The sequence below is a fragment of the Rasamsonia emersonii genome (genome assembly GCF_000968595.1).
Source record: "Rasamsonia emersonii CBS 393.64 chromosome Unknown ctg1118621762203, whole genome shotgun sequence".
Lineage (NCBI taxonomy): Eukaryota > Fungi > Ascomycota > Eurotiomycetes > Eurotiales > Trichocomaceae > Rasamsonia > Rasamsonia emersonii.
This window is the reverse complement of record NW_013562612.1, coordinates 50729-77990: the sequence shown is the minus strand read 5'-3', so window position 1 is coordinate 77990 and position 27262 is coordinate 50729. Positions and strand designations below refer to the sequence as shown.

At 50.9% G+C, this 27262-nt stretch overlaps 7 protein-coding genes across 7 annotated transcripts; 5 read left to right on the top strand and 2 right to left on the bottom strand.

Moving 5' to 3' along the window:
- On the bottom strand, positions 1-533 carry T310_9731 (uncharacterized protein; the record flags this gene model as incomplete). The annotated part of the gene is made up of 3 exons (XM_013467841.1): positions 1-201; positions 248-489; positions 521-533. Coding segments are annotated over 3 exons (456 nt in total), but the record flags the coding sequence as incomplete, so codon positions are not given.
- Positions 534-1104: 571 nt separating this feature from the next.
- On the top strand, positions 1105-2879 carry T310_9730 (uncharacterized protein; the record flags this gene model as incomplete). Its single annotated transcript, XM_013467840.1, has 6 exons — positions 1105-1264; positions 1335-1647; positions 1697-2414; positions 2546-2630; positions 2660-2814; positions 2874-2879. 6 exons carry the CDS (start codon positions 1105-1107, stop codon positions 2877-2879), a joined length of 1437 nt encoding a protein of 478 aa, XP_013323294.1.
- A 1768-nt stretch (positions 2880-4647) lies between these two features.
- Positions 4648-8579, bottom strand: T310_9729 (Rho GTPase activator (Lrg11); the record flags this gene model as incomplete). The annotated part of the gene is made up of 6 exons (XM_013467839.1): positions 4648-5091; positions 5152-5438; positions 5494-6606; positions 6667-7317; positions 7371-8073; positions 8142-8579. 6 exons carry the CDS (start codon positions 8577-8579, stop codon positions 4648-4650), a joined length of 3636 nt encoding a protein of 1211 aa, XP_013323293.1.
- A 1631-nt stretch (positions 8580-10210) lies between these two features.
- On the top strand, positions 10211-11987 carry T310_9728 (uncharacterized protein; the record flags this gene model as incomplete). Its single annotated transcript, XM_013467838.1, has 4 exons — positions 10211-10243; positions 10453-10527; positions 10891-11067; positions 11121-11987. The coding sequence occupies 4 exons, from the start codon at positions 10211-10213 to the stop codon at positions 11985-11987; spliced, it is 1152 nt and encodes a 383-aa protein (XP_013323292.1).
- Positions 11988-12910: 923 nt separating this feature from the next.
- On the top strand, positions 12911-14212 carry T310_9727 (Sterol-4-alpha-carboxylate 3-dehydrogenase (decarboxylating); the record flags this gene model as incomplete). Its single annotated transcript, XM_013467837.1, has 2 exons — positions 12911-13483; positions 13550-14212. The coding sequence occupies 2 exons, from the start codon at positions 12911-12913 to the stop codon at positions 14210-14212; spliced, it is 1236 nt and encodes a 411-aa protein (XP_013323291.1).
- A 1112-nt stretch (positions 14213-15324) lies between these two features.
- Positions 15325-16818, top strand: T310_9726 (Malate permease; the record flags this gene model as incomplete). The annotated part of the gene is made up of 5 exons (XM_013467836.1): positions 15325-15425; positions 15512-15880; positions 15956-16252; positions 16317-16602; positions 16669-16818. The coding sequence occupies 5 exons, from the start codon at positions 15325-15327 to the stop codon at positions 16816-16818; spliced, it is 1203 nt and encodes a 400-aa protein (XP_013323290.1).
- Positions 16819-20152: 3334 nt separating this feature from the next.
- On the top strand, positions 20153-26408 carry T310_9725 (Serine threonine protein kinase; the record flags this gene model as incomplete). Its single annotated transcript, XM_013467835.1, has 2 exons — positions 20153-20719; positions 20781-26408. The coding sequence occupies 2 exons, from the start codon at positions 20153-20155 to the stop codon at positions 26406-26408; spliced, it is 6195 nt and encodes a 2064-aa protein (XP_013323289.1).
- Positions 26409-27262: the final 854 nt, after the last annotated feature.

Genomic DNA, 27262 nt, shown 5'->3' with positions numbered 1-27262 from the left:
AAACGCCTCCAACTTCTTGGTCGTGTCAGAATCCAGATCGCCAAAGGCGACAACATCGATTGATACGTTGTTTTTCTTCATCTTCTTGGCCAGCTTGACAAGCGTCTTTTCGTCTTCGGCAATGGGAGCGCATGTAAACACGATGATTCGTTGTCTCTGGGACTTCTCCGAGCGATGCTTCAAAGCCAACTGACCCAAATACTGTCAGCGCAGAGCCTACTTAACTTGAAGACGTGTAAACACTTACACCGGCGACCTGTATGCTCGAGGCAAGATGCGAGGTGCCATGGATCTTCGTTCGGTGCAGCCCCGACAGGATCTTACCAAAGTCCGATGTAAACGTCGAGAGGACCTCAGGTCCGTTTCCACCCATGCTCATTAGACCGACGGCGGACTGGGGGTGCGCTCGCATCTTAGCGCTATGGATAACGCTCACTGCGTCGATCTGCGCTTGCCATCGCGTTGAACTGGGAGAGGTTAACGACGGCTCTTTTCTCCGAACATAGCACACACAACTTACGTATAGTCGCCATTTCTGCTCGGTTCACTGTTGTCCACACTGCAGATGCTGTCAGCTCCTGTTTGTAATCTGATGAGGGTGAGCGAACGGACATGATCATAGTCGCCTCCAGCACCATCTTGGCGGTCGATCAGAGCCAGTGAGCTCTGTGGAAGGGAAACTGAGAAAAGACCAGGATGTCTTCCGTAGGAAGCAAGAAGGCCGGAGCAGGTACTTGGAGGCAGGGACTGCAAGCAGGAGAATAAGGATGCGCTGCGGGCGGATGAGGCTGGTGGACTGGGACAGCGCCGATGATGAATGATGCTGATAGCGGAGCTTAGGCAGAGGCGTGGTTCGAGCTCGGCACACCGCCCGCAACCCGCACTAACTATTCTTAGCCGCCTCTCCGCTTCCAATTGTTTACACTCGCTGTCTCGACTTCGCTGCAGCATCTCAGCATCCTCAACGCGCCGCGCACATTGCTTGCCACGCGACTTTCGCCGAACTATCGCTTTCCACCATATTTTCGAAGAAGCTACAGGTTTTTTGAGCGGCGGAATTGGATACTCGTCTGAGATTTATCTGTTTTGCCATTTTCGGGCACAATGGCTTCTCTCTTGCCGGGGAAACGCAAGTCGCCCGAGCCTGAACGCGGCTCCCACAATGACGATCCGGCTGCAACGCCTACAGGCAGCCCTGCCAGGAAGAAATTGAAGATCACTCGGAGCCAGAAGCAGGCTCTCATTGACAACCTACAATTGGAGAGTAAGATCATGCTGCCCGCTACAATGGACGCGACGGCCTCCCTTGATTGAGCATTGCTGACGCAAGCCAGTTACGGAACGGGCTCGCAAACTGCGTGCACAATACGCTCTCCAGGCACAGGACCTTCGAGCGCGGATTGAACGGCGCGTGAACCGTGTTCCTGTTGCTCTGCGGAAGGTCACCATGGGTGAATTGTTGGAGAAGTACGCTGCCACGGCACGACCGGAGGAGGCAGCAGAACCCATGAAGAAACCGGCCCTTCCTCCGAAGGCTGCCAAGAGTGCTGCTCCCACCACGATATCTAGGGATGTGGAAGGTCAAAGCGCGTCTGCTGCAGCTCCTACAGCGGTCAAGGCACAATCCCGTCGTGTCAAGCGCGCCAGGTACGACTTGTATTCTCATCGTTCCAGCAACATGCTAACCGGTCGCTAGTGATGATGGCCTGTTTTCAGACAAGGAGAACGCTCCAGTACCTGCAGATGTCCATATTCCGCTCGATAACCCGAAGAAACGGGGTAATCCGAACGTTGCCGCTGGTCAATCGCGTGCTGTGTCTCAGGTCCTCCGTGGCGCTGAGGCCAAGATTCTCTCTCCAAAGTCTTCCAACTCGCGAACCTATCATCAATCTCCGCTGATTACTTCGCCGAGTAAACCACAGCAACCAGCGTCATACTTGTCCCGGCCAGCATCACCCCTGAAGCCTTCCAGCCCATTGAAGGCTATGATCGAGAGTGCTAGAGCGCGAACCACAAAGGATATGGCATCGGAAGCCAAGAAAGCATCTCCGGTTGCGACGACGAAGAAAGCGAAAGCAACATCCCAGACTAAGAAGACTACAGCCAAGACAACCACGAAGCCAACAGCTGCAAGTGCCAAATCCCCAGCGCGGCCAGCAACACGTCAGCAAGATCGAACTACCAGCACGAGCACCATATCGTCTAATATTTCTTCGGGAACAACGATCGTCAAGTCGACACGAGCTGGCGCTGCTGCGAAGCGGACTGGAGCCGCAACTCCGGCCTCCACAACAGCCAAGAAAACCACAGTGGCACGAAGCCAAGGCCCAACCGCTGCTGCGACTGCCAAAAAGACAGCCGCTGCTGGGAGGAAAGTTGCCGCTGGTGGCGATCCACCTTCAGCGAGTGGAAGGGTATTGCGGAGACGTGTATAGATCCCTTGCAGTGTTGTGGCTTGCGATGTGATGATATTGCGATAATCAAGCTTACAACAGTTGGGAAACTTTGATAGAAAAGAGAGATTTGGACCTGAAAAGTTTCAAAGGGCGAGGCACTCTCAAGGCTGTTCGATATTGATATTATTAGGGCGTTTGTTCGACTTGGAAAAGTTTGGGCTGTTTTGAGTGAGGGTTAGATTGGACCTACATTTCTATTCCAGAGAGGATAGAGGCGTCGTCGCAGCGCATTGCGTCGCATTGTTTTGGGCATATAACCTTGAAAGAGGAGTGTATTAGTATGGTATCCGGCGTTTCGGGTTCGGGTTTGGGTTTGGTTTTTTGCTTGTTTTCTTGCCACAGATCCATCCAGATCAGAGTATGCATAGGAAGGAAGGATCCTATCTAACTGTTATTATTATATACTGTTTGTTATAGCTATAGCTGGCGATTTTGGAGACATGGGCAAAAAAAGGCTCAATATTATTTATTATTATTGTCAACCACCTGAATAAACTGCCCCCGCAGCACAGTGGCTCTCAGCTACCCTACTTACCTGCCTATTGCACGTAGGAGCTACGTATGTATGTATAGTGCATACATAATGTCCCTGTGAAGGAAGGAGGAGATGGGAATCTGATCAACCTTCCTTAACCCCCTAGACAGGGATAGGTAAGTAGGTAGAGTACTGGAGGTAGGTAGGTATATATATATATATATATTTGTGTAACTTTTTTTTTAAAAAAAGCAATTGTATGTATCGGCCTGGTCTGGTCTCATCAACGAACTCTCGTCAACTAGAAGTTCTACATGCATACCTAACTAGGTATATTTTTCCCCCCCTAGTTAATGTTGGTTGATCAGTTATCTTCGACAGTAGCTACTAATTACGACTAACATTGAAGAAATCAAGTGAATCTTATTAATTATTCCGTCTACATCATGTACATTTCTACAAAGATACAAAAAGAACGAAAAGAGGAGGTATGTGTGTGTGTGCGTGTTAAGTAATCTTCCCTCTCCTTTTTTATATATATTTTTGATATTGGTGGTGGCCCCCATTTTGATTATAATTGTTATTTACTTAATACCAATAATGATGGTAGTAATAATGGTAACAATAATTGATATGCTGCGGTATGGTATGTATGGTATTATTTTATTAATGGGAATTAGAAAAAAAAAGGGGTGTAAAAAAAAAACAAATACTTGGAATGGTCCTGGCTGCTAGTATCAATCAGGCTTTGAAGTTGAATGAATTTAATTGGATTGAATTGAATTGAACCGCAAGGCACGTGCATTTTCATGAGTGAAGGAAGACAAATAACAAAGAAAAAAAAAAACTCCGTCGAAAAAAAAAGGGGGAGAGGGAGAAGGAAAAGAATACTCCACGAAGACTTGGTATGGGAATGCAAATAACAGGAAAAAAAAAGGAAAGAAAAGAAAAGAAAACGAAACGAAATGAAACGACACGAATGCTCGACTTAATGCGAATGCGCCAAACCGGGTCCGGTGTCCTACTTGGACATTTGGACCTTTCCAGGATAGATGCAAGCATGGGCTGCGGAGGAAAGAAAAGAAGCGTCTGTTTTTTGGAATATGCATAAAATTATGAGATGCCGTCGCCACAGCTTTGAGCAAATAGAATCGAATCGAAGGATGGCTAGATGGGTAAGAAGCCGACGCCGACCTGAGAAAAAGGAATAGCGGAGAAAAAGAAAATGATGAGGGAGAGGGAGCAGATCGAGTGAGTATTCGCAGGATGAATGGATGTCATAGAGGCTTTACGCTGAATTGTAGATGAATACCATGCATGTGATCTTTCGATCCGCTCGAGAAGAATGCAGTGCAGAACATAAGACGTCGACGTCCATAGAAACAAAAGCCAGGCTATGGCAGGGAATCGAATAGCAAAACGTGACGTGACTGAACAAACATGGCTGACAGAAGCAAAAGCAAGCTCATCATCAATCCGTAGAAACCGACCAACGCACCATCTGAGAAGACTTTCGTGTCAGAAAGAAAAAAAAATAAAACAAAGTCACGTCCAACGAATCCGCTAGCCCTGTGCACAGTTTGATTATACCGGACCTCTACCCCCCCCTTTTTTGGTTTTACCTTCCTATCGCACCGAGGAACGCATATGACCATAATAATTGCACCTGTGCAAGAAACAAAACACCTTAATCCAGTGACTGGTGATCGCGCTAAATCAGCCAGCGACCCCCATAGGTCCTGTGCCAGCATGAGGTCTGTATGGGAGTTGCTGCTGCGCATCAGACTGAGAAGGCCGACCCATCGCTTGCTGGCTGGCAGCACTGGCGCTTCGGTCACGATAGTCGCCCTGCTGGGTTTGCTGCTGAGCATGTTCCGTACTCTGCTGAGAACTCCCCGGGGCTTGAACATGACGGACCGAACTCTGCATCTGCCAAGCCGCAGCCTGGGAAGGATCCGTCTCAATTCGTGCGGTCGCTGCAGCATTGTTACTGCGAGTAGAACCAGTGCTGCCGGACATCTCTCCGCTTTGCAAGATCTTTTGCGCAAGGTTTCCCTTGCCAAAGTCACCATACCGCTTAAGAATCTCTTTCGTGGTAATGTCGGCGTTGTCTTTGAAGAAACTGGCATCATTGAGGATCGACTGAAGATCTTCAGGAACCTGGGACGGAATTAATCTCTGGAACGGAATCTCAAATGGTAATTTATGACTTGAGCTTACCTCGCACATTGTGTCATTATACGTGATTAGTGAACTAACCGCCTCGATGGCTAGGAAGCTTTCGTCCATACTGCTGTTCTTCGTGTTGGGGTAAAGGATGTTCGGAGTCATGACAGTGGCAAGATTGTGGATGTCCATCTTGCTTCCAGACTCCTCGTCGACGTGGGAAAATGACGACGTCCAATTAAGGAATGCGAAGAGGACCTCCATGGTGTCACGATGAGCCTTTGGTAGGAGACAACACGTTAAATGCAACAGCCGTTTCTGTTTCTCTGGATCGGGAATTTCTGTCAAGTTTGTTAGCAACTACCCGTCTTCTGATATCTGAGAAAGGAAACTTACTCTGAGAAATCACGAAAAGGCGGTGCAGTTTGAAGGTCAAAAGGGGATCAGGCATCTCTCGAAGGAACTTCTTCAGTAACGCAGCAATCTGGACGGGACTCTCCTTGCTCAAGTCGACTTGGTCGTACTTATTATCAATCATATCAGCCAAATCCTTTAGGCGCCGAATATTGCCATTCTTCCGGAAGACACCCTCAACGGACATGTCCATTTGTCGCATCGCCGACACGGCATCGTCAATAAGGGCAGGGACACGAAGTGCGCCAGGTCCCACGCCATGCGTAGATTCTGCGCCCTCCTTCTCGACCAGGTAGTCGAGGCTGACTCCAAAGACGCCCTTCTTCTTTCCTGGCCGCTTCCCTTCCTTATTAAATGCGCGTCCGAAGATGTTCCAAATGGTAGGTTTTCGGGACTCAATCAAAGAGAGAAGTTCCTCGAGACTGAAGTGGCCCTCAACAAGTGGCTCCATTGAAAGAACGGCGACGTGTCGAACAATGAAATACTCCAACGCTGACAGTTCCGAGAAATACTTCTTAGTCTTCGTTGGTGCATTGTCAGGCGGAGGCGGCTCCGCTGGGGGCCCTGACACCTCCCGGCGATGCCCCGGACTGTATTTTGCTGGAGGACCGGAACCAACGAGATTAGTACCGGCATGTCTATAGGCATTGGGACGCTGTTCTTTCGCTTGCTCGGCGGCCACAATCCTAGGGATATCGTCCAAGGTAAGCGCGTCTTGATTACCGAATGTCAATGAATTCACGGTGTCGCCATTTGCGTCCTTCTCTTCCACTATCTGGAAACGTTGGTTTCGAGCGTCAACCGCATCGCCACCGGACGAGCCAGGCCGCACACTACTTCCCTCGGGGCCGTCGATGATTCTCGACGCACGGGCTTTCTTGTAGGTGGTTGACAAAGTCCGTTCATTTCGGATCGAACGTAGTCTCCGCATTTCACCAACGGTCTGTTCCAGAGAAGAAGACTCCTCGGTAGCATGCGAGCTAGTGTACGCTCTCGAACGTGTGTTGGTCTTCTGAGGGGACGACGACACCAATTCACCGGTGGTCGAGACCCGATTCCCTTCGTTCGCTTCGTGCTCGTTGACGTTGGGATCATCTGCAGTTTGAATAGTGAGTTAACATCTCACGGAGGAAGAAGGGCGGCTAAATGACATACCTGACGTTTGAGAGAGGGTCCCACTGGATCGTAGAACCGAAAGCAACCTTGCCAGAGCGACCTTGAGGAGAAACACATACTGTTGGAGTTTGCTGACATATGCGAAGCCTCCCTGTGCAGCTGGGACACGGCCCTTTTGAATGGCGCAGTTGCGACAGAATGGACGGTCATCCTTCTCACTCCACAGGCCATCAGGGAGATCGACTGTGAGATCCTTCTGACACACCCCACAAACAAGGTGTGGTGGTTTGATGTGCCATCTCCTGTCGCCCAAAATCACGCATGCATCATCAATTGGCTCTTTACATGCTGCACAGCAGTCAGAATACTGATCTGCCAGGTTTTCGACTCCGGTCATTAGATCGGTTGATTCCTCCTCAGCGGCCTTCAGTTCCTCAATATGGTCCCCGAGATGGTCAAGAAACCTGTACAGTCCATCAGAGGTATTCCTCTCGCGCTCCAGCTTCAGCGCACCCTGAAGGCCGATCCGGATCAGCAACTTGAGATAGTGGGCGAGCCCAGTTACCAACGAGAGCAACTCCTGAGTGACGCCCAACTTCCTGACACCGGTCTCCTGAGTTTTCGAAAGCAAAGAGAAGAAGGCCACGATTTTCTTGCATAGAAGCTTGGCTTCGCGTCCATAAGACAGATCTAGTATCTCAATTAGCACAGCAAAGATACCACATGGCTAGAGGAGTACGAACCCTTGATCCCTTGCTCTTTAAACATAGTGGACAACATGTCAATAGCCGTAAAGAGGATTTCGACGTGTGAAATGAACTTTTTTGCAACCTGTACGCCGTCCACATAGGCACCATTGCTCACATGCAGAAGCATGTCCGAAATGCACGCGGCCGATGACTCTTCGAATGAGGAGAGAATACTCCAGATCTTGTAGACCTTCTCTTCCATCATATCTTCCTCCTGCCGGACGCGTTCGCGCTCTTCGTCAGTCGCATCGATACCAACCTCCGGCCTCTCAAGCGGCTGGCCTGCTGGCGCGAGTCGGACATTCCAGAACTTATGAATCATATAGCATTCGGGGTGCCAATGCTGGTTGTGACCGTTGCGGAAGATCTCGACGAACTGCTTGAGGATGGCGGTATGACAGCCATTGCATCTCTGGGCGAACTGAGTCGAGTAGTGATAGTGACAATAGACATTCCCTTCGTGCTCATAATAAGAGTCTTGGGCACCAAAGACGGTCGGACAGACGGAGCAGGTGAAATGTTCGATGTGGTACTTGCGATCCAAAGCGGTGATGTAAGAGCCACGCAGGGCGCCGCCGCATGCGTGACAAAGGAGATTCAAGCGTCTGAAATAATCAGTCTCGCACAAGGGGTACTGTCCACTTCCGTCTTCGGCGTCGACAGGGAAGAATTTGGATGCCACGATCTCGCCGCAGTCCTGCCAATCATTGTTCGGTCAGAAGTCTGAGCAAAAGACAGACATGGAAGAAATCAGGGCCGACTTACATTGCACTTGAAACACTCCAGATGATAGGTACCTCCCAGAGCTCGAACAAACTGGCCGGTGAGAGTCTCGCCACACTTCTTGCAAATGCGAGTCGTGCTCCCCGGAGACTTGGTATTGGACCGTGCAGGTGGTCGAGGTCTCTCTCGTGGGTTCGATCGATCGCGCTGATCCGCCTGATCATGGTCCTGGGGATCATTGCCGGTATCTTGTCTTTTCGGATCGTCTTGTTGCTGGACATCGTCACGAGAAGACTGTGCTCCTCCATTCCACGGCGCATTTCCAGTTCTCGACAGCGGCGAGTCGAGAGGGACACTTTCATCCAAGGGGGAGATGGGAGATTGTGACTGAGAGCCTGCCTGGTTCGCCCAGTTCCGAGGGCTGTTTGCACCTCCGTTCCCAGGCATGAGGATGTCGGGTAAAGCACGGTCCGGAGGCATGACAGGCAAGTCCACCGCACGTGGTACAGATCCTGAAACCTTTTCCAAATCCTCAGCCGTGAAAGGCGCCAGGGACAGTTTTCAAAGCACGATGTGCCCGTCTATTGTCGTAGTCGAGGTTGGTTGCACGCACGATTATGGGTAGACAGAGGTATACCGCAAGCGTCGGGGAGACGTTAGCACATACGTGTATCTCTAGGTTCAAGCCATAAACCAGAGACAGATTCTCCAGTGTTTCTTCCCAATATCATGAGCTTTGCGTTGTTCAGTTCTGTCTCACGCCATGTACAGTAGCTGTGAAGCAGTCCTCGGGTGATCGGCGCCAAGGAGTGTCGGGGACAAAAACAGAGGAGGTGAGCTGGTTCGATCGATGGTCAACAGGAGGACAAGATTGTCGACGGAAATGCGACGCGGATCAAAGGCGGGGGGATATGCAAAGTTGTGATGGGGGAGGCTGCTCCCCAGATCCCTAAGTTAGAGCCCAAGGTGAGACACAACAGGCGGCGGAGCACACTGGCCAACACGATCTCAACCATTCCCGTTATTCATGCCAATGCGCAGTTCCAGAGAGCGCCTCCTCCGCCAGCACACGCTTTTTGGAAGAAACAAAATGCGCCAACAATTTCTGGGAAGAAATCAGTGAAAACGGCAGCAAGTGCGGGAGGTACAGCGAGTGTTTGTTGTTCCAGTGACGGGATGCAGGCGATGCCCCCTTATCAACCCAATGCCTCTGTTCCCTGCGGTTGCTGGCCGCCGCTAGGACAATCATGTGACTCGCTGACCGCCTTCGCTACTGCCAGTTTAGCATCGATGATCGGGCTTGCTAAAGCCTTGAAATCATCAAAACAGCGATTTGGCATAAAATAAAAGAGAGCTCAGTCAGAGAGGCATGTTCTTAACAGCTCCTTGTCGGAATCATGGAAATGGGGATGGATCATATTCTGCCTGTACTTCCAAACTAGTTATTCTGTATCCCAGGGTAAATAATGAGCATCCATTATCATCTCTGTTTACTAATAAAAAACACAGCAGGTGGAGAGCACCTAGGTATACTGGCTAGAAGGAATTATACAGTCGATTGGATCAGACGACATAATAAATATGTGTGATCTAACCCATCAGAAAAAAGATCAACAGTTTCTACAAGAGGGCAGAGCAGAACAGGCACTCTTGGAGGGGCGGCTGTCACTGGTCTTGGCAGGACCATCCATGGTTGACCTGGATGAGGCAGGCGCTGAATGTAGAAACTGGAACCTGGAAACAGATCGCTCATTCACCCTTACGATGAAGCCTCAGTGACAGATTATGACGATTAGAAACCTCTTTTTGTCTGTCGCCTGTGTAACGCAGAGCAGTGACTGAGTGCTGGCTGCCTGCATGCAAGTCTTACTTGCACCTACTTTTCAACTCACTTTCCACACTCAACTTCCGGGACTCTTAGTCTTAGCGCAAGGCTACATCAGGCGCCAAAGGGTCCCCGTTTCTCCCTTGTTCTGCCTCGTTCTGCTTGAATTGTTTTATTATGAACACACTGTCTGACCTCTGAGATACTGATCTGAGATTTATTGCATAGTCCAAGGCACAACAGCGAAGCAAGAGGTCAACTTCGAGCACCTGCTCCTGTTATCAATATGTCGGACCATGCCATTCTACGTATCACACGTGTATGTTTTCTTATTTGTCACATTGGTGATCTCGCGTTTCACCTAACTACATGGACTAACTGACAACGGGCGGGGTGGTGGGGTAATATAGGAGATCCGCCAGATCCAGCAAGGAACAGATCTCTGTAGGTGGATCTGCAAAGATACCTGGCTTCCCGTTGACAGCAAGTTTGCTCATTGCTTGAGAAGCTATTGCAGTGGCTTATCAGGAATCCGATATCCGCAACGTCAAGGCGTTGATTGTTGGTCCTCCTGGGACTCCCTATGAGTTTGGCTTCTTCGAGGTACGTCTGCCAGGATCGCCTGCCCTCTCCTGATGACATACTGACAAGCAGCGGTCGTCGCAGTTCTTGATCAGATTTCCCAAAGGTTGGTATTCTAACACTTCCATGGCTGAAAGTCGTAACTAATGATGGTCACCGTCCAAGATTACCCGGGAAGCCCGCCAAATGTGCGAGCGATAACAACAAACGGGGGAAGATGTCGATTCAATCCTAACATTTACGCAAATGGAAAAGTTTGCCTGTAAGCACATGCACCTTACATGCCATAAGCTTTGAGACAAGCGCTGACTGGTTCCTTCGTCACAGATCAATTCTCGGGTAATGCACTTGACATCATTACAGCAACGTGAAATTGCTAAATAGTCCTCAAGCACATGGCGCGGCGAGAGGGGCGAAGAATGGTCATCGGCCCAAGGCCTGGAGTCGATCTTGATCTCCATCCAGAGTCTGATGTCCTCCAACCCCTACGAAAATGAACCGGGTTACGAAGATGCCAAGTCTCCCGAGGACAAGATCATGATGGCTCACTACATCGCGAAGGTAGTGTACAATGACCGGCCAGAATCTATGGTTTGGCTGCTGATGGACACTAGATTCAACACGAAACTCTACGGATTGCGGTGATCCAGCCTCTTGAAGATTCTCTCGGGATTCAATTGGATGGAACCCTCCTCCCTCCTACGAATGCGAGTGACACGGATGACGAAGAGACATGTTTTGAGGACGAAAAGGCGGCGTTTGAGCCTTTTAGTGATCTTCGCAAGAGGCGTTTCTTGTGGTATTACGAATCCTACATGCAGACGATCGAAACCGCTGCGCAGAAAGTCAAACCGCAAGAGAAGTTCCAGCAAATGTCTTTTGAGGGTGGAGACAATGCCATGGCTGGGGTCTTCGACTACCCGGAATTGAAGAGGCGGATACGTTTTATCAAAGAAGCCATCCTTAACGAGACGAAGAACTGGGCAGTTAAAGGTCTGGAGGCGAAGAAACGTGAATCCAGAATTGCGGTCAACCTACAACGTCAGTATGAGCAGGTTGTTGAAGATCTTCAACGCCAGAAGGCCTTCGCTATTGACTTGACGCTCTTGGACGATAACCCATTCGTCTGGAAGATGACCTATTTTGGACGGCCCATGACACACCTCGACGGCGGAATCTTCAAGATTAAGATTCACCTCAGTCCCCGCTTCCCGGACGAGCAGCCGCGCGTGTTCGTCGAAACTCCTCTCTTCCATCACCGCGTTTCTAAGGACGGAGTGCTTTGCTACTTGCCCAGGCGCACGGAAGAGATGAAGCATCATATCGAGGCGATTGTGGAGGCCCTGGAAGAAGAATCTCCGCCCTACGATCCGAGAACGACGGTGAATCTGGAGGCGTCAAAGCTCTTCTGGGGCTCAGCCGAGGAGAAGAAGAAATACTACCGCGCACTGAGAAAGTCGGTGGAGAGAAGTACAGAGTGAGTGACCTATCCTCGACAGCTTGGTACAGCATCCAAGTGTCTGACACACATACAGAGAGGCATAGGCATGTTGTGCATCCCGCATAGCAGCCAGTCTTCCATGCAATCGGAAAAGCTTTTCATCTCAAAAGGTTCCATGAGCGATTCTAGCCTTAATACGTTCTAATTATTCCTCTAGTGTGTCACTCAGAATTTGCACGATTTGCTCATGCCTTTTTTTTATCACTAGCACTCTTCTTCTCTGGCGCTGAGATCGTACTTGGGAGGGCGTCTCGGAGTTTGCGGGCAAAGGACGACGATTTCAATTTGACTTTGCATTCTCGTTCGGCAACGTAGCTGGAGTCGTGGGACTTTTCGGGACGTAATTAATCGCCACCAGACAGGGATTTTAATAACTAACTAGTTAGCCCAAATTGTGAACAATGAATATCAGCTAACGACTATTTGACTGGTTTGATTGCACCATCAAATCAACCTGCATGGGACTCAGTAATTTGTTAAAATTGTTTGCTTGATAGCAATTGTAAACACTCTTGAACGCAACTGAGATGATGACTCGGCTCTGTTCTGTTACTTTCGAGTGCTGATAGCACGCCCAACTGCATCGTATGATTTAGGAAAATTTCAAGACCAATGCAACAATAAAGATTAAGTCATGCTGTACGGAGTAGAATGGAGATGATGGACTGCAGTTGGCTTTGGATGTACTTCAGGTATTCATCGTTTTCATATGGCGGACATTTAGCTACCGCATTGGCCCACCGGACTAAGCTCCAGCTCCGCGATCGTCTCCGCAACGACGGACCCCTTTGAATTTTTGGAGTAGCCACCTTGTCCAGCTCAGTCTCTCACAACTACGTTTACGCAAGGCTTCCTTGATCCTTTCTTTACAGGGGCCATAGAGAAGCCCTCCACATCCCTCCAATGCCTCCGAAACAACGTACGATTGAGCTGGGCACTGTCCTGGTGGTCGGCGGCTGCGGCTTCCTGGGTTCGAATATCGTCGACCAGCTGCTCAACTTCCCCACGGAAAACGATCCCAGCGCTGCTCTTCCCAGGATTGAAGGAGATTCCCGATTCGACCACCCTCGTCTGACTGGGCGGTATCCCAAGTATGCAGCCAAGGTCGCCGTGGTCGATCTGCGTACGACCCACAACCGCCTGCCCGGCGCCGAGTACTACGAGGGCGATATCACGTCAGCGGAATCGATGCTGGAGGTCTTCCGGAAGGTGAAGCCGGAGGTGGTGATTCATACGGCGTCTCTTATGCTGGATGAGAACAAGCCATTGATCCACAAGGTCAACGTGGAGGGGACGCAGACTCTGCTTGACGTCGCCAGTGGTGCCAAGGGTGACTGGGGCGGGAAGTGCAAGGCCTTCGTCTACACGAGCTCGAGCTCTGTGGTGCACGATACGCACAGTGATTTGATCAACGTGAACGAGCAATGGCCTTATGTCCGGGGCCCGTTGCAGAAGGAATACTATTCCGAGACGAAGGTGGGTTCCCTCGCAAGTGGCACTGGGACGAGGTTGTGATACTGACAGAATTTGCTTTCCCAACAGGCTGATGCGGAAGAGCTTGTCCTCAAATACAATCGTGCCGCTTCCGGTTCAATGTTGACGTGCGCGATCCGTCCAGCGGGCATATACGGCGAAAGAGACACGACGTTTACGTTCAAGATCCTAGAACACTCCTCCAAAGCGTCTCGCACTACGCTTCGCATGCAAGTCGGCGACAACAACAATCTCTTCGACTTTACATATGTGGGCAATGTCTCCTATGCTCACATGCTAGCGGCGGAGCGTCTTCTGGCAACGTATGCGCGCTTCGAGAACGGACAGGGTGCACCCCTGGACTATGAGCGCGTTGACGGCGAGGCGTTCAACGTCACCAACGACTCGCCAGTGTACTTTTGGGACATGACGCGAGCGGCATGGGCGCTGACAGACAAGATCATCGAGCCGAAAGATGCCTTTGTCATTTCGGAGGGTTTCTTGACCGTCGTGGGCGCAATCACGGAGGGTATTTTCGCATTGCTTGGCAAGACGCCGCGTCTGACGAGACGGATGGTGCGCTATTCGTGCATGACGCGGTATTACTCATGCGCCAAAGCCAAGGAGAGGCTGGGATATAAGCCTGTCGTATCTGTCGAAGAAGGTCTCGCGAGGGCGGTAGGTTATGTGTTGGCGAACAAGGCTGCCACGAAGGAGAAGAAGGAGCAGTAGAGGGGAAAAAAAAAGGCAGGAAGGACAGGGGAAGAGTGTTTCTGTAGATATTACCATGATTCCTTTCCAGCATTTATATTCAGTACAGTACATAATTTGATAGCTTATGTTAGAATAATGTTAATCAACCGATAGCAAAGACGAGAGATTACACTCAGCCTGCCGACTCATAGGGTCTTTGGCACAGCAACCTGGATAGTTCTGTTCTGACTGACTGCCTTGGCTGATTAAGGTCTTTCGACGCAGGATTTAGATAAACAACTCACTCGCGTACCTTGTCTGTACAGTACATACCTTGAACCTAGCAGATGAATCGTTCATAAAGTCTTGCTACATACCTTCTTCCTCACTTTGCGCCCTGCTTATAGCCTTCATAATGGGCTACCTATGTAGCATACCTGATGCAGAGAAATTGATTACGGAGTACTCCACAAAGGATTCCCGGCTATCACCGGCTTGCGGAGGAGAGAGGAGCCGGCCGAAAGAAAATAGCGTGACCTGAGTCATGGAGGTTACAGGTAAGGTACCTACGGAGTACTTAACGTACTCCGCAATGTAATCCATGAAACAAATATACATTCAAGTTCGTCAAAGACAACATTGACTTACGTCGCTCTTATTTTTTTTTATAAAATAAAAAAATAAAGAATCAGAATTAATATTCTTATCTACATACCAGTCTTCTATACTGCAGGATAGGATAACTTTCTGCTTACCTAATGGTGTACAGTACGGTACAAACATAAATCTCACTCGGCCGGCAGGACGGAAATGGTAAGGTGCCAAAGCCAAAAGAACCTACTACAGGCAAATCGAGTCATACTCTTCCCGGCCGATTCAAGAAGACAAGAAGAAGAGGCGTCGATGACATAGACACATATGACAATAATGCACGTGGGTGGATTGAGAAGCATGGATTATATATCTGATGTCAGACTGCATGCTCATGGAGGAGTATCGACGACGATCTACATATAAAAAACAAGGGAGGAGAAATTCTTTGGTCATCGTCAGCCAGTCCTTCATTGCGGGACAAAAGAAAGGAAGGAAATAGCAGAGATTTTTTCTATTTTCTTCTGTCTATCTATTGATTCTGCCATTGAGCTGATAACATGTCGGAAAATACTATGGAAGAAGACAATGATTCCTCTACGGCTGAGCCCACACAGCACGATGTTGGCTGGAGACGGATTGTTCGACATTTTACGCCATCGTATGTACACGCCAATAATACCCTTTTTTTTTCTCGCAGTGGATTCATCCTTGCAAGAAGATAACTGGCTAACTTGACCAAACTAGATGGTTTTCGGTGACCATGGGCACAGGAATCGTGTCCATTCTGCTGAACACCTTGCCCTATAATGGTTCATGGCTGTACTGGATCTCAATCATCATCTTTGTTCTGAATGTGGTTCTCTTTGCAGCGGCCTGCGTCATTACTGCGATGCGGTACATCCTCTATCCCGACATCTTCATGGCCATGATCCGCCATCCGGTCCAGTCGATGTTTATCGGCACCTTTCCCATGGGCTTCGCGACTATCATCAACATGTTCTGCTTTGTGTGTGTTCCGGCCTGGGGCGAGTGGACGAGGAATTTCGCCTGGGGGATGTGGATCTTCGATGCTGTGATATCGGTCATGACGGCGCTGTCTCTTCCTGCTCTTCTGTATGCTGTCCTTAACGTAACGAAAGTCTTGCGAAGTGATATTTTCTCCATTTAACCCCTCGCTGACACCTGCAGAATGATGCACATGCCCGAGGTGCAGCTGTCTTCCATGACAGCCGTCTGGCTGCTGCCCGTCGTCAGCTGCGTCGTTGCCGCCGCCTCGGGAGCCATTGTCGCCGACATGCTCACCGACCCGCAGCATGCGCTGTGGACCATCATCGTCAGCTACATCCTGTGGGGGATCGGCATCCCAATGGCATTGATGGTGATGGTCATCTACTTCCAGCGGCTGACGCTGCACAAATTGCCTCCGAAGGCGATGATCGTGAGCGTCTTCCTGCCACTGGGCCCTCTTGGTCAAGGTGGTTTTGGGTAAGTCAAAGTCAAGCCCCCCACCAGACCCAAATAAATCTGACATGTCGTATTGGGTATTCAGACTCATGAAGCTTGGAGCCGCCGCGCAGGCCATATTCCCCCAGACACAGACTCTGTCAGGTAATGCAGGTTCGATCTTCTACGCGGTTGGCATGCTGGTCGCTCTCATCATGTGGGCCTTCGGGCTGGTGTGGCTGTTCTTTGCGTCTGCATCGATCGCCTACAGCAGGAACTTTCCCTTCAACATTGGCTGGTGGGGATTTACGTTCCCGCTGGGCGTTTTCGCGACGAGTACCTGCCAGTTGGGGAGGGAGTTGCCGTCGCGATTCTTCCTGGTGCTTGGAACGGTGCGTCTATCAATCATCTTACCTAAGTAACTTAATGAGTGTCTGTCGCAGCTGACATTTGCACAGATCTTTTCCGTCGCTGTCACATTACTGTGGATCGTCGTGTCCGTCGGAACGGTGAAGGGCGTCGTTTCCGGGAAGTTGTTCTACGCTCCGTGTCTGGCTGACCTGCGAGTAAGGAAGAACGAGGAGAAGGACAACTCCAAGGCGGCTTGACAGGAGTTGTCCATCACAGCATAAGAAGTATAGACATTGTTAATATTTTCCTTAGCATTCTTCATTGCATGAGAGGCATCGAGGGTTTCTGTCGTTTCCATATTAGACGTTGTCTTTTTCTGTCATGAGTGACTTTCGCCGGTGTTTGCAGGGATAGAATAGAATTCCTCTGATAGTTCTATTCATGAATTTACTGATAGAAATCTCAAACGAACGCTCCGATTTAACCAGACCAGACACTTCATCTCCAGAGATAGTATGTATGTATGTACAGCACATACATCCATGGTCCAGGACATAGATAACAAGTTATAGTTTGATATTATATCATTGATGCAATTAATCAATTGCTTTAATTATCCTAACAAACGAATTACCATATACGAAGACACGCAGACAGCCATGACGTACGAATAGACAAATCGAGCAGTAGAGCAGTATAAAAACCTTATTTATTGGTTGTTATTTAACGTTTATTAAGCTATTAATTATTATCAGTACTACATAGACAAGGGGGAACTTGGGAAGTCAGGTGTCAGGTGGTAAAGATGGAGGTTAATTAACCCTGCTATTACCTTGGGTACATATACCTATGCAGGTAGCTACTATAGGTACAGTATCGTATGGAACTACTTTTCCAGGTAAAGATAAGAAGGACAATGGCAATCAGTATACTAATACTACATGTGCATAACTAACCCCCACGTTCTCTCTTTTTTTTCTTTTTTTTCACCCCGCTGAAATGGATAGACGAAAGAAAAAGAGAGGAAATTATTTTCCCGGGAAATTTCAATCCTGACCAAGAGGGGGAACGTACATACATACAGTACACTCAACCCTAGTCTAGCGGGATGGATGATGGCTGGGTGGCTACATATGCAGCTAGCTAGCTGGCTGGGCTAGAACGTATTAAGAATATAGTTACTGGCGTGTAGTTGGCTACTACTCGAGAGTTAAAAAGACAAGAGACGGCTCGAGGAGCGGAAAGGTCATGGGATGCAAATCTCTTCTTGTACAGGACATACAGTACATGCTAGGAGTCTAGTGTTCTCCATGTCAGCTGGCAAGTCGGTTATGCATGTAGGTAGGCCAAGAAAGAAACGGTGATCTCTTGCCTGCTATGTACGTAGGAATTAATACTCGCTACTATATACATACTGTACTGTACATACTTCCTTCCTACTGGACTGGGAGATGCACATACAACGGCTGCAGGAGAGTGCAAGGATGGAATAGGGTTAAGTACCAGGATTGAAGGCGGGATTTGGCCACATACCAGTCCTACCGCATCTGCAGAATGACAGAGAGAGAGAGAGAGGATAAAGGATGTGCTGTGTGTGTGCGCGCGTGGGTGGCCGGTTCAAATCTGAACTATATTTTCCCCGCAATTTGGGAGAGTTAATTGCCAACTAAACTGGCGTACAACTAACTAATGGGGTAGATAGCACGCCCTCCATGAATGAATAATATTAATGGATGAAATGAGTTAATTACGAGAATTGTCGTTTGTGGTTGGTTGTCATATAAAAAAAAAAGAAATTCAGTAGTAAACTACCTAGTTCCCTGACTTTTGCCGGTTGGCAGGTAAACTGATGGTGGGAGGGCACAAAGATCACACGAGGCTGGCATTTTAACTATCTCTATTACGTGCTCCGTATGTGAAATGATTTCTTTTTAACCAAAAAAGAACAGTAAAAGTGAAAAATTCCTCGCCCTCGTGTTAGGCTAGAAAAGTCAAAGTGCTGAGGTAAACCGGTCTCGTGCTGCTCTTCGAATTCCTCCATGACAGGGGTCAATCGAGAAGATGCTTCGAGAAGAGCGAAACTTAATATAGAGCCCGGCTGTCCAAGACAAGCCGGTGGCGTAAGGCCAGAACGGCACGTCTGCGATCTCTTTGGCTGGAGAGTCGCTCTACTGGCGTTGTTGGGCTACCGCTTATGCGGAATCCCAGCAGGTATGAAGGGGGAGGAGGAGGGGAAACCAGAAAAACGGGCCAAGGATGGAGGGATACGACAGCAGAATCAGGCCATCTGCATCGACTGCGTCAGGACTTCAGCGATGATTTGCTGCTAGAACGCTGGTCTTAAGTTAGTGGGGAAATAAATACAGGGCTGCGGTTCTTGTTCGGTACTATTGACCGAGTTTGTCGCTGAGACTGACGACCAGGCACGCACACCACTGCCCTGGACTCCACAACCTTATAGTCCGTACTCCGTACACGTAGTTAGCCTGTCGACCAGGGGAAAAAAGCTATTTGTACGACATCGACTGCGCATCTACACCGCTGGAGCATGATGCTGGACACGAGTGCTGATATAACGGATGCCGCGCGCCGGAGCAATTCCTCCGCCGTGGCCAGGATCACATGATGGCTGGCTGTATCAGTAATAATGGAAGATTCAGCCTGAGGCAAGGGATAGCCTCGAGTTCTCAACGTGCACCACGGCTGGCTTGCACTGGAGACGCAACTGCTGTAGGAACTACTGTCCAGCTCCATCTCGTTGATCTGCTGGATGCGCTGAATTATGTCATCGGACCCAGCCTTCCGACCAGCAAACGCACGGCCGTCAATGCTGTTCCAGGCATGACAGTTGTCGTCGTAGAGACCGTAGGCTCCGTAGCTGATCTGAGTCTCTCTTCATCAGATACGCTCCAGTCCCAGCGTCATTGGCTCGTGTCGTTCTTGTCCTCACTAACCGGCCGTCGAGCCCGTGGCCTCCGCTAGTCTCGTGAGTCGGATCTCCAACCCTCGTCCCGCTCCGTCCCTCGTCGCGCGCTCTTCTTTATTTCTGTCGACAATCTTGCTGTCCATGCTGCTATCCTCCCCGTGCATGCCTTTGCCCTGAGCATTAATTGTCCCTGAGGTGGGCTCGCCTCGTTCGCCTTCTCGCCTGCTTAGTGAGCGCTCCACCTCGCCTCCGCTCCCCACCGCCCGGCCAGCGACGAGTCACGTCGGGATACTGACGTACGTCCTCGACTCGACAGCTCTCTACCCACCGATTCCCCGTCACGTCCAAATTCTCCTGCCTTGACAACGCGAGCACCGTCTTTCGTTGAGGGCGTGTGGCCCTCGCTTTGCCTCTCCGCTGTGCAGTGAGATTGTCGACTTGAACGGCCCCCTCTCATCCTTCCCCCGCCATGGCCTGCTGATGCTGCCGGCAAAGCCATAACCTGCTCACGGGCACCCGCTCTGCCTGGCAGACGGTCCGGCTTTGCTTGGTACCTCTCAGGCTCTACGAATCTCCTCCAACCTCCTGGCGACCTGTGATCAGGTGTCCTCCTGCGAGGGCACCTGGCGTCGAATTTACCCTCGCCTCTACAAGGCACCACAAGCATGGCGGCCAATGACGGTGAACCGCCCCGATTCCTCGCCCCTCCGGCTGTCACGGCCTTGAGGCAGGAGGCCCGTGGTTCAGAATCCCGGAGGGTGTCGATGGAACGCTCCTTCAGCGATGACATGCGGGCAGAACGTGACGACCTTCGGGAGGCTGCGGAGCAGACGTTGAATGTCATCCTTGACCTGGGTCTCGACGGCCGCATCAAGTGGGTGAGCCCATCCTGGAAGCAGGTCGTGGGCTCTACCCCAGAGTCCGTCGAAGGAAAGGCCATCTCCGACGTCCTGCTCACCAACAAGACCGCCTTCCACGATGCCGTTGAGTCGATGAAAGAGGACGGCTCGCACAGCCGCTTTATCCGCTTTGCAGTCCGCATGGGCCCCGACTCGGTGCTGAAATATCCTCCAGAGCAACATCCGCGCGACAGTGATCACCCAATCGGCGAGAATGAAAATGAGAAACAGGCACCGCCAGAGGAGGATAGCCAAGACAGACAGGCCGATATCCTCAACATGGAAGCCCAAGGGATCATGGTGTATGATCGTTCAGCCGATGGAGAAGGTCATGTAAGTTGCATTGGATTACTTGATTTTCAGGGACTGGGCTTGCTGACACTGGTTTGATTAGACAATGTGGATGCTGCGGCCGTCAACACCGCCAAAGGAAGTGACTATTGATCTTCCTCCTTTACTTGTGGAATCCTTGGGAGTCGGAGCAGAGGTCCTGGCGAATCACTTGACCAAACTGGCGGAGATGGGGGCCAGCGATCCTATCGCGGCGAAGCAGCAGATGCCTGCTCCAGTCCTCTGTCGCATCTGCGAGCGCCAGATCACTCCCTGGTGGTTCGAGAAGCATTCGGAGCTTTGTTTGCAGGAACATCGGGCGGAAATGGACGTCCAGATCGCACAGGAGAACCTCGAGGAGCATCGGCATGCGATCGTCAAGGTCCTGGACGCTCTTGAAGCCCGTCAGGGGCGACCCCAATCTGACCCTTCATTGCCCCAGCCGGAATACAAAGGCCTGCCCATCGGACCGTCTCCTGCATCATCGGGACCGACTTCTACCGCCAGTTCGTCTCCGGCTACGCCGCCTCGATCCAGGGAGCCGTCGACCTCCGGCTTTGGACACGGACGAGGTCGCTCCTTCGCCGTGCGCCGACCCCTCGCCCGTATCGTCGAGTTGATTCTGGATCTCTGCGACACGGCGTTGGAGATCAGCACCCCGGCGCTAAAGGAGACTCGTGCGGACAACGGCGAGGATCTTCGAACCTTGTCGCCGCAGTCGGAGTCCCGCATCTCTCAGGTTCTGCAGTGGCAGTCACCCAGCAGCAATACTCTCGACCAAGAGCAGGGCCTGGCCGCCTTATCTGCAGATACGGAGCAGCTCGCAAAAGCCAAAGTCGACGCGGTCATTCGACATCGCAGAATTGTCGAATATGCGGAACGGCTCCGCGTTGAGTACACAGTTATGGTAGAGGAATGCATCGATGCTGCTTTGAGCAAGGCTGAACGCATTGCCGCTGGCGAGCTCAGCGATTCGTCCTCGTCCTATGGGGATGAAGATTTGCTGGAGGAGGATGTCGAGGGGGAACAGCAGGACTCCTCTCAGATTACGGCGGCTCCTGCATCTCAAGATACGTCGATTGAAGGGGTGGCACGAACTTCATCAGATCCCTCGTCAATGTCTCAATCACCGCGAGGGGGTTCGTCCGTCGCCGTGTCGACTCGATCGGCCAGCCCAATGGAGTGTCCCACGCCACGGTCCCATAAAAGCGTCACTGGTCTTCTGGGCACGTCTCAGCCATCAAAACGGGGTTCCCTGCTTGCTGAGAGCGATGCGGGTGAGAACAGTGATAGCAGCAGCGTGCCCTCGTCGGTCTTCACGGGGGGGATGCGGACAGATTCTCCCTCCTCCGATAAGGGTCTCTCGCGCAAAGCCAGTTCCAGAGGAAAGAAGCGAAAGAGTCTCATCCTACCGGGCTTGTCGAGCTCTCCGCGACGCCAACCGTCCCCTGCTCGGGGGCCGGCTCCTCCATCCCCTCTGCGGCTGTCTAAGCCTCGCCTTCCTAGCGGAGAGACTCTGCCCTCTCCGAGCATGTCTCCATTACAGTCTTCAAACGAGGGTGCGGCCCATAGCTTACCGCAGCATCACCACCTCCACTATCATCATCGCCGACAGTCGTCCGCAACATCCTCCGATGTTGCTAAGCCGCCACTTTCACCGCGTTTGTCCTCGGTCAGCCAGCCTCAGCCCCGCCCCGCACCCACTTCCATCAAGGATTTCGAAGTCATCAAGCCAATCAGCAAGGGGGCTTTTGGGAGTGTTTATCTCGCGAAAAAGAAGATTACCGGGGAGTATTTCGCCATCAAGGTTCTCAAGAAGGCGGATATGGTTGCAAAGAATCAGGTGACAAATGTGAAGGCGGAACGAGCCATCATGATGTGGCAGGGGGAGAGCGACTTCGTCGCCAAGTTGTATTGGACGTTCTCCAGCAAAGACTATCTTTATCTGGTGATGGAATATTTGAACGGCGGGGACTGCGCTTCTCTCGTCAAGGTCCTTGGAGGACTTCCCGAAGATTGGGCAAAGAAATACATCGCCGAAGTTGTTCTGGGGGTTGAACATCTCCACAGCCGAGGAATAGTCCATCGTGATCTCAAGCCCGATAATCTCCTCATCGATCAGAAAGGACACCTCAAACTGACCGACTTTGGACTGTCTCGGATGGGTCTCGTTGGTCGTCAGAAACGCGTGTTGAAGAATCCCAACGAACCTGCCCCTGATCTTCTCAAGCAGGGCCAGTTTCCCAAGGGCACGTCCCTCGCCTCGTCGCGCTCTGCATCCTTCGATCTTCAGGGCGGTCAGTCACCTAGCTCGACCCCTATCATCACCCCGGACACTGCGGGGAGCTACAACCAACCTTCGTACTTCAGTCTCAACCAGCCCACTTCCGGCCGTGAAAACTCGAGACGCGCATCTGGGTACCGGAGTGACAGTGGGGGTAGCGATACTTTGAATGCCATGTTTCGGAATTTCTCCCTCAACGAAGGAGGCGAAACCCCAGCACCCTTGTCCCTGGCGCCGCGGAGCAGTACGGCAGAAGAGGAAGCCCCAAGCGAAGGAGGCGACTCTCCCCACCTTGTGCCATTACATCAGACTATCAGTCACTCTTCCACTCAATACGGCACCCCGCCCCAGCAGTCGATGCTGCCTCCTCCGATGGCGTTGTTCGACCCCGAAGACAATAACAGACGATTCGTTGGTACGCCTGATTATCTTGCTCCTGAGACGATCAATGGCTCGGGACAGGACGAGATGAGCGATTGGTGGTCATTGGGTTGTATCCTATTTGAATTTCTGTACGGATATCCTCCTTTCAACGCCGACACCCCAGATGAGGTCTTCGATAATATCTTGAACAGACGAATCAACTGGCCTGAAGGTGCTGAAGAGATGGTTTCTCCCGAAGCGATCGACTTGATGAACAAGCTGATGACGATCGATCCTGAAAAACGCCTTGGCGCCAATGCTGAGGAGAAATTTCCCAATGGAGGAGCTGAGATCCGCAGCCATCCATGGTTTGCGGACATCAACTGGGATACCTTGCTGGAAGACCAGGCGCAGTTCGTGCCGAACACTGAGAATCCTGAAGATACCGAATATTTCGATGCTCGTGGCGCAACGCTTCAATCGTTTCAGGAAGATCTTGAGGATCAGTTGTCCCCTCAATATCCGATGTCGACAGGGGACTATCCAGACCGTCCACATGACGCGCTCTCCAAGGTCCGTTCTCAGGTGAATTCCCTCAAGCGGGGGCTGATGCCATTGCACATACCCCCCCATGTCCGGGATTCACGCAGCAGACGGCTGAGCGAGCCCGTCTTAGCTGATGATTTTGGAAATTTCAACTTCAAGAATCTCCCCATGTTGGAAAAAGCCAACAAGGACGTTATCCAGCGGTTGCGACAGGAAGCTATGCAAGCGCAACAAAGAGCCATCACGTCGGCAGCTGCGCCAACGCCGCCGACGAGCTCAGGGCCTTCTCTGGAGGGCAGTCCTCTTCTTCCTATACCGCTTCAACGCACCCTTTCTCAAAACAAGGGCAACAATCGACCGGCTTCGCCATCCAGCCTGAGTCAGGCAAACTCCTCATCCCCGAGTCGGCCATCGCAGCCATCGTCGCCGTTGCTGGTGCAATTCAGCACTGGGCAGAATCACGAACGGAGAAAGACGTCTGGCTCTTCTTCGACACAGTCTCACCAGTCTAGTGGACCTATACCCACGGAAAAAGCTGGTGATCCTTCTCGCATGACGACGAGCATCAAACTCGCATCCTCGGCACCATCTCCAAATAAGCCCGCTAGAGTTCCGGCACAGTCCCCGGACAGCAAAACAGCCTCTGGCAATCGTCAGGGCGGGGTCACAACGCGTGCGAGGTCCCAGACCATTGGCTCTCAGGAGAGTGACGTGCAGAGTGTGAAGGAGCCATACATTCCAGGTCACCATAAACGCCGAAGCCAGTTGTTCGACATATCTCCGTCGTCTTCTGACAACGAAGATCCCCGCACAAAGGCCCTTCTCAAGGTGCAGAGGCGGCGTCAAAGTTCTCGACGGCTTTCTCAAATCAATATGCCAGAAGGCCCGTTCTTCCGGCCGCTTGATGTTCTCATCTGTGAAGATCATCCAGTTTCGAGGATCGTGATGGAACGACTCTTCGAGAAGCTCCGTTGTCGTACGATAACTGCGGTCAACGGGTCCGAGGCGATCCGGTACGCTTTGAGTGAGGTCCAGTTTGATATTATCATGACCGAATTCAGACTCCCTCAGATCAACGGGGCGGACGTGGCACGGATGGTGCGGGAGACAAGAAGTGCCAACAAGCACACTCCCATCATCGCCGTCACTGGTTATCTCAAGGACCTCCCGGAGACTCACTATTTCGATGCGCTCATTGAGAAGCCTCCCACTCTGACCAAGCTGATCGACGCGCTGGGCAAATTCTGTCAATGGAAGCCTCCGTCGAAGGACGACATTCCGCCGCAGCCTCTGTCGATACCTCCATCGGTGGTGCGCCAAGCACTTGGACGTGCTGAGGACAGTCCCAGTTCGACATCATCAGGCTTCCCGCAGATGCCGTCCAGCTCTTATCGGGGCTCCAGTCGTGAAGATTCCATCGGAAGCAGTTACTTTACCGATGTGGACTCTGTCAAGCCGGAGGAGGTTCCTGTCATCATCAGTCGCCATACTGACGAATGGGGCACTAGTCCAGGAGGATTGGGGATCTCAGAAGACGCAGCGGCCGCGGCTGGGGTTGCTGATCCGAAAGCCAATCCTAGTCCCATCACTTTGCCTCAGTTACAGCACACAGTTTCGGCGCCGCCTACTTCTGGCGTTCCTGGACTGGTCACACCCCGCAAGCAACGGTCCAGCGAAGCCATCCGTACCAAGCGAGAGTCCCTGGAGAAGAGGCTGCACGAATGTGCGGAGTCTGGGGACGATGAAGATGAGGAGCTCGGGAGCCTCCAACTGCGAATCCGTAGTTCGCAGACGACGAAGGGGCCTCGGTCGAGTTCGAAGCTGGGCACTGAAATGATGAGGACTAATAGTCGCGGAAGTGTCGTCAGCGGCAGCGAGGAGCTGCTCAAGAAAGAGAAGGAGTCGACAGACCAAAGCGTGACTGCTGACAACGCGGGAGAGACTGGCGGTACAAGCACTTCCGAGATTGAACAAAAGCTGGAAGCGCTTCAGATCCCGGACGAGAACATTTCTCCCGGCGAGACGAAACAAGATGATGACGGACCTGGACCATTGGAGGTACCTGAATCAACCCAGCCTCAGCTTGAACATCCGGAGTGTCCGGCTCCTTTGCCTTTGGACCAGGAGACGGATATTCAGTCTCCGACCGATCCTCAGCAGACTGTTGTCCCTGCATTGAAGACTCCTGAAATCACGACACCGTCTCCTAAAGATAGCGGTCCAGTCGAAGACGTAGTCGAACCGTCTGCCGCGCAACCTAGCGAGGCCGATTATTCTCCCGGCATTACAGAGCGTGCCGAGAACGAGAACGAGAACGACCTGCTGGCGGCTGAAGACGAGAATGGTGACGCGGACGCCACTCCCAAGCCCGCGCCGACCTCTACCACGCCATCGTCTTCCGCCGAGATGGACGATGAGTCGACGCCGCGCCCGATGGAAAAGGGACGCGAGCGCGCAGCAGAGTACCGGTCGACAATCTTTCCTTGGAGGATGCGATAGGCATGTCTTGTAAAGTTATGCTGGATGGAAGGAAGGATCATAGTCATTGGAGAAGAGCAAGAAACGAAACGAAACGAAACGAACGAACAAACAGACAAACGTTTAGTTCTTCTCTTGTCTTGTCTTGACAATGATTTTTTTTTTCATCAAGTTCATGATGATAGTAGCCATTGATCGATCCGATTAATTGATTGATTAATTGATTGATTCCTGGCTAGACGGACCTGTCTCTTTTCTTCTCTTTCTCCAACTCCGACTGACTTTGACTCCAACTTTGACTCTTCTATTTCTACCTCGATTATTGTCATTATTATATCATTACTTAGTACCATTACTACTGCCACTACTACTAGCATTACTGCTGCTGCTAAGTTCCAAGCTTTTGTTTTTTTTTTGTTTGTTTGGGCCGAGAGTCAGAGCGAAAGGCGAAAGGCGAAAAACGGAAGAGAAGAAAGAAGGCAGAGGGGAAAAAAAGAAGACCTTTCCGCTTTGAATGTCTCAACTTCTTTTTTTTTGTTCATCTTGACGATTATTAGCCGGAGTTCTGTCTTCTGTCTGGCATTTGATTCATTATCTGCTTTTGTTATTCCTTTTTTTTTTTCTTTTTGGTTGGGCGTTGTTGTTTCCCCGCATATCTACCTGTTTTTGTTGATACTTCTCTGTTTTTCTCCTTTTATCCTTTGAAGGCGTGTATATGGCGAGAAGGGCGAGGTGTTCAGGTTTTCTTCTCGTCATTTGACTCGACTTTTTTTTAACCTAAGGGTATGTATGCATGTCAATGCAATGCAATGTGGATTGAGCAAGCAAGAAAGCAAGCAAGCATTGTCAAATAAGTATCGATTTTCTTCAATTTC